We start from the raw sequence: 12400 nt of genomic DNA on the forward strand, positions 1-12400 counted from the left end.
CAGTTTGTAAGCCTCGTACCAAACGGTTTAATACAAATACGTAACGTTATATAGTTACAGCCCAAGAAACTAATAACCCTAGCTGTGGCGCCATCATGTGGTTATAAGGTGGTATTTCAGCAGTGAAGGCCCAGGTATAAAATGCACGGCCCGCCACTGTCTAAACCCAACTGGAAGTCGGCCATTTTTCATGTATACATTTCTTGTGGGTTTTTTTGTTGCTATTTCCAGGTGCTGAACGTCAGTGAACTCCCCCTAGAGAATGAATCACATCAGCTTAATATTTAATCAGAACATTCAAAAGACCTTAGTGATTAAAAGTTATCAAAAGCTTAAGTTTCATGAACGGTGAGGACGAGGTGTGGCGGCCATTTTACATGGTTCACCATCAGTCATCAATTTGCTGTACCTCGAATGTACTTTGTCAAAACTATCCCAAACTTGCCATGCTTGATGAGAGTCATGGCTTGAGCACTTCTGCATGCCAATATTAACTCATAGTCACAGCGCCACCTACTGGCAACCGTTATGAGGGTTTCAGAAGTACAGAGGTCCAAACACAGAGCGAACCCTCTGAAAAACATGTTTCCTTTAAAGATATCGATTTTAAAGTGTTTGGAGAAATTAGCTTTTTAAAGTCATGTCGGTAGGCATCAGTATAAAAGACCTGTAAAGTAGTAAATGGTGAGATTCAGGTTACATGTCACAATAAATGATACACACTACATTCTGACAACACATCACTAAACATCTGCAGATGAAAGCTCAGTGTTTCATTGAAGGGTTCAACTAACAGCAAAGTTGAGCCCACTTTTGTCTCTCAGCCTCTGGATTCACTGCCAGTCCTTTTCTCTGGACTCCTCTGCCAACGTATTCTACTACTTACTGGAGATCTGATTACTGTCAGACCTCCAGGAGAAACACAGATAGTTTAGAGAGCTGCTTTTACTTTGACAGTCTGTTATGTTACAAACACTGAAGCGCATTCACAGCTTACGTTTATTCTTCCATCTTTACGGGCTCACATTTAATATTGTATTCAGAGATAAACTCCAAACATTGGAGGTTTAAGCCGACGACACCGCTGCTCCACGCAGGAAATACCATCTGACTTGTTCACGCAGCGACTGATAGACGAGGAAGTGCAACGTCTTCTGAACTAGCATCCAGACAGAACTCTCCACATGCACACGGGTGGGAGGGTCCATCAATGCTGCTTCCAGCTTTAACTCCATTTCTATTCACTTCATTGAAGACAAACATCAAGTATTTCTGGAACTTCTTGTTGTGAGACTGAATTCAAAAGTCCCTTTGGTTCCTTCTAAGCCAAAAGACTAAAGAGCATTGTGAATGTCATTTCTTAGATATGACTCTGCAGCTCAAAGTGACAACAACATGGAAACTGTCCCATGAGTGTATTTAGTATTGAGGTGAATGAGCTGTGTGTGTTTGTCATGATGAAGATAAATAATGTTGTTATGTTTGGGAGAAGGTGTGGACTCTGCTATGAATCAGTGTGAGGACAGAGAGGAGGGAGTCGCTCCTTCTAAAACCAGCCAGACCAAGGCTCAGAGGTGAGATGACCATCTCTAACTGTTCACACTTTTTACTGACACCGTCACAGAGGAGTTCACTCAGTTCATTATGTTTTATCACTGAGGTCAAAGTTACTGATGGTGTTGTACCAGACTTCATTATATTCAGAGGGGTTCCTAATATTCTGACCCTCAAACACAGCTCTCAGTATAATGTAGTCCAATACAACACCACCTTTAACTGAGTCAGATGTAGTCCAATACAACACCACCTTTAACTGAGTCAGTCTAATGTAGTCCATTACAACTAGGGTTGGGTACCGAAACCCGGTGCCAATATGGAACCGGTACTTATACGACCGATACCTACCGGACCGAAACGCAACGCAGATTTCGGTGCTTCTTTTCGGTGCCTGAGCCGATTGAAATACTTTTTTTTAACACTACTCTGATGACTCCGTCCTGGCAGCAGGTAACGATAGCTACCGTTTGTATAGCTACAGCAGCTAGCTAGCCATCAACCTTTTAACAGAGAAAATGCCGAAAGGTAAACGGTCAAAAGTGTGGCTGTTTTTATTTTGAAAGTCCGTTGCTCACTGGCAGCGGTGGAGGAATGGAGACTACTGGACATCGCTGCGGTAAAGTTAGCAGACACTCAGGTCTCCGTGGTCAACTCAGCAGACACTTAGATGTTAGTGACCTATACGCTGAAATTCACGGTAAACGCATTCAAACGGCACAGATCGGGAGCGAGCGAAGGACTTTGAAAGTTAGCGGAAAGATTTAACGTGAGACAACATCCGGTTTCTTCAGAGGAACATCCGATTTTCAGAATAAGATGCCAACAAAGTATGAATTAAATTCACATTAAGTATAAAACATGCTACCTGCATCTCGTGAGTTAAAGGGAAAATACACCTACATTGTGCGTAAGTGTGTCTTTATTCTTTGATCGCTGGGTAACCATCATCACCTCTGAGTTACAGCATTATATTGATGAACAGTAGAGCTGCATTCACATGCTCTGTCATGAAGACGACACACATTTAGATGAAACGTGCTGAAACATTGTATTCCTGTTGCACAGCAGTGGAACGTTTCACATGAAGTCACACACTGAGCACAGATAGTGAAGAGATATAACTGCTACTGTGTAAAGGGAATACTGCTGTTAAAAAGAACCTTATTTGTTTAAAGTGTTTGCAAACCAAATGTTATTGCACTTTTGTTCATATAGCAGTACTTTTAAAATAAAAGTGCACAATACACTACCTTTGAATTAATTATTGAACTTTGCCATAACAATGAGATTAATCGCAAAAATTCCATGCGATTAAAAATTGTAATCGTTGCCCAGCACTAATATGTATAGTATACTTTAAACAGTTAAATATATTGTTAAATTTGACTTGGCAATAAAAAAAGTATCGGTTCAGGCACCGTTTAGGCACCGGTATCGTTTTAAAAGTATCGTTTTAGCACCGGTATCGGAAAAAACCCAAACGATGCCCATCCCTAATTACAACACCACCTTTAACTGAGTCAGTCTAATGTAGTCCATTACAACACCACCTTTAACTGAGTCAGTCTAATGTAGTCCATTACAACACCACCTTTAACTGAGTCAGTCTAATGTAGTCCAATACAACACCACCTTTAACTGAGTCAGTCTAATGTAGTCCATTACAACACCACCTTTAACTGAGTCAGTCTAATGTAGTCCAGTACAACACCACCTTTAACTGAGTCAGTAGAATGTAGTCCAGTACAACACCACCTTTAACTGTTACTTCAGTAATACACATAGAACTGATTTAACACATTTCTGACACAAAAAACTGAACATTATCATCTTTATAAAGGTAGAATTTAGTGCAGCACTGCTTTATTGAATTGTTTTAGACTTCACAGATGTACCTAATAAAGTGGACACATGACATGTTTTTCTTCATTATTTTGTCAAGGACAAAGTTTATTCAATATGTACTAATGTTAATACTGTCTTCGTTTCAGGATCCATCAGAGACCAGAATCTCCTGAACCTGGACCTGAACCCAGTTGTGTGTCCTTGAAGTGGGTTGCGTCCATGGAGCGTCCTCTTGATTTTAGAAAATCTTCTGATGGAAGGTAAGAATTTATAACTGACAATAAGGCATTTCTAACTTCTAACAATTCTAGTTATTATCTGTGTTTTAAAGATTTAAAATGTATCTTCAGTCTTTCTACAACATGCACATTTTTCTGTGCTGTTTTCCTTTTTCAGGGTCCAGCAGCAGAGACTAGACTGTCCCGAGCCCAGCTGTCTGTCCTTCAAGAGCGACCAGTCAAAGCAACATTTCATTGACTTTAAAGGACAACCTCCATGTACTGATCAGATGTAAGCTGTAACTGACAGTAAGAGTCAGGTTAAGCTAGAAAATAACTTTATACGACATCTGAAATCTAAAGTTTTTCTATTTGTTGGGAAAAGCCGTCTATCATAGAGAGAGGGAGACGTGATATTGTTGGAATATATATGGAGATAACTTCTCACATGTTCAGACAGTCTCTCCTGAAGAAATTCATAGTGTCGACCACAGCTGTTCACATAAAAAGTGGCGTTAAGGGAATAAAACATAAAGAGAGCTGAGAGACAAGTTCAAACTCCGCCTACTTTCTCATCTGTGATGATTCATGTTTGAACTGAGACATTTTACTGGTTTAGTGTCATTCTTTCATACTGGGAGCTGCCCAGTACAAACACTGACACTGAGACGCTCCACTGGAGCAGCTGGAGGTTCTGGGTGCCTTGCTCCAGTGCACTTCAGCAGTGTACAGTGAGGGAGGGAGAGCTACATGGAGGGCTTGGGTAGAGCTGTTGGGACTAAACCAAACTGACTGGTGAAGAAAACAGTGAGCTGAAAGACTGAGCTGTTGATTCTCAGTGGGATCAGCAGGACTAGTAAACCTTTACCACTACAGGGACTCATCTCATCCACATCCAGATATCACTTCATGGACCTTTACCTTGTTTGTCTCTGTGTGGACGAACACAATGTGAGTTGATTCTTTATGATTTCTCCACAGAGAGGACCAGGAGAGCTCAGAGGTTCCCAGAGGTCAGTCTGCCCAGCAGCATCAAACACACCTGGACTCCATATTTATGGTCTGTAAATGTACAACTACTTTTACAGCTATTCTGTTCACAATCATCTCCATGCTGCACTTTTTAGACCAGTGGATTGTCAGTCTGTCCGACATCTGATGTTTGGTTCCATGGTTTTAGTTTGTGTCATTCATAGAATATTCTGTTGCAGCTGCTGGAGGAGAACATCGTCACTTTTGTGAAAAACGAGCTGAAGAAGATCCAGAAGGGACTGAGTTCAGATTACCCAGAATGCTTAGAAAGTCAGAGGCAGGATGAGGAGGTGCTGGACGGTGAGGATGAAGAACAGAGGAGGAGCAGCAGAGAGGCATTTGTGAAGATCACACTGCACTTCCTGAGGAGAATGAAGCAGGAGGAGGTGGCTGACTGTCTGCAGAGCAGTAAGAGGATTTCTCTAAAGATTTAACATGCTGGATAAATGGGACGTTTAATAAAGTCTCAAGAGATGGACCAGAATATATTCAGATATGTTGATATATTTGTCTAATAATTTATTCATTGATGTTCTTTGTTTTTATTCAGGAAGTCATTCAGGACTTCTTGCTCCAGTTGGTCAGCGTGAACTCAAATCTAACCTGAAGAAGAAGTTCCAGTGTGTGTTTGAGGGGATCGCTAAAGCAGGAAACCCAACCCTTCTGAATCAGATCTACACAGAGCTCTACATCACAGAGGGAGGGACTGCAGAGGTCAATGATGAACATGAGGTCAGATAGATTGAAACAGCATCCAGGAAACCACACAGACCAGAAACAACCATCAGACAAGAAGACATCTTTAAACCGTTACCTGGAAGAGAGGAACCAATCAGAACAGTGATGACAAAGGGAGTGGCTGGCATTGGGAAAACAGTCTTAACACAGAAATTCACTCTGGACTGGGCTGAAGACAAAGCCAACCAGGACATACAGTTTACATTTCCATTCACTTTCAGAGAGCTGAATGTGCTGAAAGAGAAAAAGTACAGCTTGGTGGAACTTGTTCATCACTTCTTCACTGAAACCAAAGAAGCAGGAATCTGCAGGTTTGAAGAGTTCCTGGTTTTGTTCATCTTTGATGGTCTGGATGAGTGTCGACTTCCTCTGGACTTCCACAACAATAAGATCCTGACTGATGTTACAGAGTCCACCTCAGTGGATGTGCTGCTGACAAACCTCTTCAGGGGGAAACTGCTTCCCTCTGCTCGCCTCTGGATAACCACACGACCTGCAGCAGCCAATCAGATCCCTCCTGAGTGTGTTGGCATGGTGACAGAGGTCAGAGGGTTCACTGACCCACAGAAGGAGGAGTACTTCAGGAAGAGATTCAAAGATGAGGAGCAGGCCAGCAGGATCATCTCCCACATCAAGACCTCACGAAGCCTCCACATCATGTGCCACATCCCAGTCTTCTGCTGGATCACTGCTACAGTTCTGGAGGATGTGTTGAAGACCAGAGAGGGAGGAGAGCTGCCCAAGACCCTGACTGAGATGTACATCCACTTCCTGGTGGTTCAATCCAAACTGAAGAACGTCAAGTATGATGAAGGAGCTGAGACAGATCCACACTGGAGTCCAGAGAGCAGGAAGATGACTGAGTCTCTGGGAAAACTGGCTTTTGATCAGCTGCAGAAAGGCAACCTGATCTTCTATGAATCCGACCTGACAGAGTGTGGCATCGATATCAGAGCAGCCTCAGTGTACTCAGGAGTGTTCACACAGATCTTTAGAGAAGAGAAAGGACTGTACCAGGACAAGGTGTTCTGCTTCGTCCATCTGAGTGTTCAAGAGTTTCTGGCTGCTCTTCATGTCCATCTGATCTTCATCAACTCTGGTGTCAATCTGCTGTCAGAAGAACAAACAACCTCGCGGTTGTCTGAAGTCCTTAGAGACAAACCTGAACTAACACATCTCTACCAGAGTGCCGTGGACAAGGCCTTACAGAGTCCAAATGGACACCTGGACTTGTTCCTCCGCTTCCTCCTGGGTCTTTCACTGGAGACCAATCAGACTCTCCTACAAGGTCTGCTGACACAGACAGGAAGTAGCTCAAAGACCAATCAGGAAACAGTCCAGTACATCAAGAAGAAGATCAGTGAGGATGTGTCTCCAGAGAAAAGCATCAATCTGTTCCACTGTCTGAATGAACTGAATGATGGTTCTCTAATTGAGGAGATCCAACAGTCCCTGAGTTCAGGACGTATTTCCACAGATAAACTGTCTCCTGCTCAGTGGTCAGCTCTGGTCTTCATCTTTCTGTCATCAGAAAAAGATCTGGACGTGTTTGACCTGAAGAAATACTCTGCTTCAGAGGAGGCTCTTGTAAGGCTGCTGCCAGTGGTCAAAGCCTCCAACAAAGCTCTGTAAGTACAGAGAGAGTTAGATTCATAGATCATAACATAAATACTCTATCTTTTCTAATTATTGTTTATTTTCTCTTCATCATTGTCTCTTCAGACTGAGTGACTGTAACCTCTCAGAGAGAAGCTGTGAAGCTCTGTCCTCAGTTCTCAACTCCAAGTCCTCTAGTCTGAGAGAGCTGGACCTGAGTAACAACAACCTGCAGGATTCAGGAGTGAAGCTGCTGTCTGCTGGACTAGAGAGTCCACAATGTGATCTGGAAACTCTCAGGTGACCCTATGAATTACTTTTCTTGGACTAAGTACTAAGTTTAAAGTGTACACACAAACAGATTGGTGATGACAGTAATAAACATAAACCTTCCAGCGCTCACAGTTCCCTCAGATCATGTGACTTGTGTGTTGTTTTGCGTGTTTGTAGCCTGTCAGGCTGTCTGATCACAGAGGAAGGTTGTGCTTCTCTGATCTCAGCTCTGAGCTCCAACCCCTCCCATCTGAGAGAGCTGGACCTGAGCTACAATCATCCAGGAGACTCAGGAGTGAAGCTGTTGTGTACTGGACTGGAGGATCCACACTTGAGACTGGAAACTCTCAGGTATGAAGAGGCTTGCTGCAGCCACAGACAATCAGTCTGATAGAGGAGGTAGAGCTGGAGACCTTTTCTCTGTTACACTGTCAGCCTGGTTAATATGACCCTGACACACCAAGCTGACCTCAAACTACCAGAGACTCATCAAACTGTTTGTGTCCCACATCAGACCATCAATACAGACAGAAGTAGTCAGGGAACAGAAGCCAGAATGAGCCAAAACAGGGAGGGAAGGTGATGAAACTGATGTTTTTCTGGAGCGTTGTCTTGTTTCAACATTAGAAAATAGGACAGTGGTGTATCCAGACACGTTAACGGGCATCATGGTGGGTTGACATGCGTCAACGTCAGTCTTTCCCCTAGGTTTGCAGCTTTTTCTTTTTTTTGGGGGGGAGGTGTGTTAATGACAGCAGTGTGTGTTTGTGTGTTTACGCACGTGTGTGTGTGTGTGTGTGTGTGTGTGTGTGTGTGCGCGCGCATCGGGGCGGAACTCTGCTGTGTGCGATACAGAGAGCAAAGGAGAATTTTAAACGCGCAACCATGTAAAGACAGAAATGACATGCCGTTGTGTAAATAAGATAAATAACAAGGCTATTTAGTTTGTTTAATAAAAGAACAAGTTATAGACCTGTTCTATAGGAAAGGTAACCTTAAATGACTTCTGTTGTGATCTGGCGCTATATAGAAAATAAAATTTAAAAAACATTATTATAGGGGGGCGCGCTCCTAATATAATGGTAGGGGAAACACTGAACGTCGTCACGCTGCAGGTTTGTGGGCTCATATCAAACAATAGACAATAGATGATGTTTTGATGCTGGTGTGTGCCCTTTAGTCCAGACATTATTGTGAAAAGACAAACAGACAGAAATAATCTGTTTGAACCGTCTTGATAAATCATCACGATAGGAATGTTTTTCTGTTCCTGGTTTTGGTTTGTTTTGCACTGAGAGCCAGTTCCCTGGCTGATAAGAGTCGACTTGTTAAAACTACAGGTGACAGTCGGCCACAGACGCTCAGTGAAGAACCAACAGCTTTGTGGACATGGTGTGTCAGAGGCCAAAGAGGTTTATTTAGGACTGGACCAAAGTTATAGGGGGACACAGGCAGTGCTCTGTGGCTGCAGACGGACTTGAACTGTAATGTTTTCACCCTCAGATTACAGATAATAGAAACCAGTGTTGACTGTTGCTATAGGAGACGGGATGTGAACAGCTTTGTATATCCAACCATCCACACCAACCTCCTCCATCAGAGAGTTTGTGGTGTTGTAGTGATTTCAAGCTACTTTCTCCTTTACGTCTGAGAGACAACAGTCATTATTACACAAACGCAAGAGGTCACTTGTCAGAACCAAAACATCCAACAATCAATACTTCTATATTGACAACGGATCAGCTGACTCTGTGTAATGGTGAAGAGTCGTGTAGTGGTGTTGAACCCACAGATAATTGTCTCCATCTCTGCAGCTCTACAGAGCTTTTTAGCCTCCTTTAGCTCCTAGTTTTGGTTCTGCAGCACATTTCCTGTTTGGATCAGTCTGTGTTTCCAGCAGCAGCTGTTTTCATCCAACAAGCTGTAATGAAGCCACTGTTCACTACCTGCTAAGCAGCAAACAGCAGACAGACTCAATTAAAGACTAGCTGGTGAACATAGTGGAGCATTTAGCAGCTACAGAGACAGATGTTTCCCTCAGGAGGTGGTGGAGACCAAAAACAGAGCAAAAATAGAGAGAATATTGGACTTCCATTCATCAGGTGACACAAAGACTACTGATGAATCATCATGTTGATGTGGAACTGCTGGATGAGGAAGCAGCTGGTTGGTACACAACTACTTTATAAGCTAATAATATGTCAGATGTTGTGTTTACAGCTTGTTTTCACTGAACCACAAGTGGACAAATAAATCAATTGATGCAGGTTTAAACATTTGATTTACTGACTGACTGGTAGAGGAAACTGAGTCTGAAATGGATGATGATTGTCAATATAATACTGATAATAATATATCATGATGACGTGAACATAATGAGCTGTTTTCATTGGCCAATCAGAAGAAGCTCCACTGAAGTAAAAGAATATGAGCTGATTAATAAGTGCTCCATGTGAACATGAATAACAAAGCTCTGTGTATGAGAGCGATGTAATGTCCAAGTTTCCATGCTGCTCTGACCCCCCTCCTCCTTTCAGGGTGGAGCCTGCTGGAGTCCGATGGTTCAGACCAGGTCTGAGGAAGTGTAAGTGTGCTTTGAATTTGATGCATGAAAACAAAGCAGCACACATTCAACCATCTTCCAACTGTGACATCACTCATTCACATCTCTGATGTCATCATCAAACAGATGATAGATTAATAACTGCAGCTGTATTGTGTCTTGTTCTCTCCATCAGATTCCTGTGAACTCACACTCGACACAATCACAGTAAACAGAAAACTCAAACTGTCTGACAACAACAGGAAGGTGACACATGTGGAGGAGGATCAGCCATATCCTGAACATCCAGACAGATTTGATGTCTGTCATCAGCTGCTGTGTAGAACTGGTCTGACTGGTCGCTGTTACTGGGAGGTTGAGTGGAGCGGAAGAGTTTCTATATCAGTGAGTTACAGAGGAATCAGGAGGAGAGGAGGCAGTAGAGATTGTAGGTTTGGATGGAATGATCAGTCCTGGAGACTGGATTGCTCTGATGATGGTTGCTCTGTCTGTCACAATAAGACAGCAACACTCATCACCGCCTCCTCCTTCTCCTCCTCCTCTGGTAGAGTAGCAGTGTATGTGGACTGTCCTGCTGGCTCTCTGTCCTTCTACAGAGTCTCCTCTGACACACTGATCCACCTCCACACCTTCAACACCACATTCACTGAACCTCTTTATCCTGGGATTGGGTTTGGGTCCTGGTCTGTTTCCTCAGTGTCTCTGTGTTCTCTGTAGGAGGGAAAGTCTCCTCCTGGTAGAGAAACTTTCTCTCTGCTGAGCAGATAGTTCAGTCTCTACAGGATCACACACAGCTGATGTTAGTTAGTACCAACCTGATCTCTCAGTGGTTGTAAATGCAGTTGGAGCAGGTGAGGGGTACCTGAGCTGGTCTGGACTCTGGGGGGTTGAGAGCTCTCTGGGACTTGTGGTGTTGCAGATGGATGTCTGAAAGAGCTGAACGAGGTCCATGTAATTACCTGAAATTATCTGTTGTCTGAGAGAAACTGTGAAACATATTTTACTTTGTGTATAAAACTGAACTTTGTTGTCTTCAAACATTTGTTTGTGTGAAGAAAAACCTACGAATGTCAAACAAGAGTCTTTCTGGATGAAATTCAGCATCTGTTAAAAAAGAATCACAACTTGTAAAGAGTTGTAATGATTTGAACAAACTAAATTCATCATTTTTGATCATCGTGTAACAAATTAACAAACTTTGATAAGTGACGTTCAAATAAAAAGAAATCAAAGTTTTGGATGATTCTAGAAAATGAATGATTTGTTAAATCCAGCTTCATTCTTCACGTTATATTGTTCACTTTTACTTCATTCATCACTGGCTGTGTGCTATTTTGGGGAAACTCATAGAAACAAATCAAAAGAGAGACAAAGGAAGTTTGAACTAAACTACTGAACAAGAACCAACTCATCTGTTTATTCAATGAAAATATATTATAATTTGTAATCTTTCATGATTTTACTTTTCATTCTTTGATTTGTATTTTTACTGATCATGTGTTCATTTAATGATGATAATGTTTAAGTGATTTTCATTCATGTATTAATGTGTGATCATATATACTTTTATCATCACGAATGGTTAAGATGAGTAAATGAGATAATCTTGGTTTAACATACTTTGCTCTGATCTTTGTCAGACTCAGCATAGGAAACAGGATGTAAGTGCAGATGCTGTAACCATGGTAACTGTTTAGGAGACATCCTGACTGATGTTCCACCAGGAAGACCAGACAGGAACCTGAGAAATACGTGTTAACTTAAAGAAGTCTGTCATGAATTATAAGACTACGTAAACGGCTTCATCCAATGATTTACTAATGTTTAGTTGTCGACCATATATGGACCAGGAGGTTAAAGATGCTCCAAGTAAAAAGGTAGAAATAGGAGGAGACAACGAAGAATCAGGACTTGGCTTTTTTAGGCTTCTTTTCAGGCTTCTGGTTTGGAGTCTTTTTGACGAGGCTTATTGTTGATCTTCACTTTTGATGTTTTTGACATTTTATCTTTTCTTTTGTTTACTTTTTACATTAAATGTTTTGGACAACTTTAATCTCTTTATTGTATAAACCAAATAAAACTGGTTTGTATTTTGTGCATTCCAACCTAAGTCCAGTCTTGCTGGTCTCTGAGGGTGTCTGCGTAGTCTTCATAAGGTAGAGAGCTCTTCTCTTGGTAGAGGCTGACAGCAGTGAATGATTGTATATGAATATGAATAACAGATCTGCTACAAGCTGAGATTAAATGATGTTGTTCAATCTTATGTGATTTACTAACTTGGTTGGCTCAGATTGTTTTGATGCTCTGCTGGTTTATCATGCTTGGTGTTGCATGTGATTACAGGACTTAGACATTAGCTGTTGTGTGTTTGGTGAAGCAATAGGGGTCAGATTGGCATCCAAATGTAGGGTGATAGGGTCAGGGTCCTGAAGGTTCCCAACCACACAGGGTTCCTCCTCCAGTGGTGGTCCTTTTTAAACAGGTCCATCCTGGAGTACTTCCAGTCCTCCTCCACCTGTTGCACACACAATCTGTTGATATCTGCATGGCTGTCGGAGAGGCCGACTTCTTAGCCTGA

General features: G+C 42.2%; 1 protein-coding gene across 1 annotated transcript; it reads left to right on the forward strand.

Annotated features, from left to right (window-relative positions):
* Positions 1-1506: 1506 nt before the first annotated feature.
* LOC306703180 (protein NLRC3-like) lies at positions 1507-11746 on the forward strand (the record flags this gene model as incomplete). The annotated part of the gene is given in 9 exon segments (XM_079169051.1): positions 1507-1574; positions 4602-4680; positions 4832-5060; positions 5215-5390; positions 5394-7018; positions 7113-7286; positions 7437-7610; positions 9797-9843; positions 9998-11746. Coding segments are annotated over 9 exon segments (3114 nt in total). The 3' UTR covers positions 10540-11746.
* Positions 11747-12400: the final 654 nt, after the last annotated feature.

Source organism: Pholis gunnellus (genome assembly GCF_910591455.1).
Source record: "Pholis gunnellus genome assembly, chromosome: 11".
In the NCBI taxonomy this organism is placed as follows: Eukaryota; Metazoa; Chordata; class Actinopteri; order Perciformes; family Pholidae; genus Pholis; species Pholis gunnellus.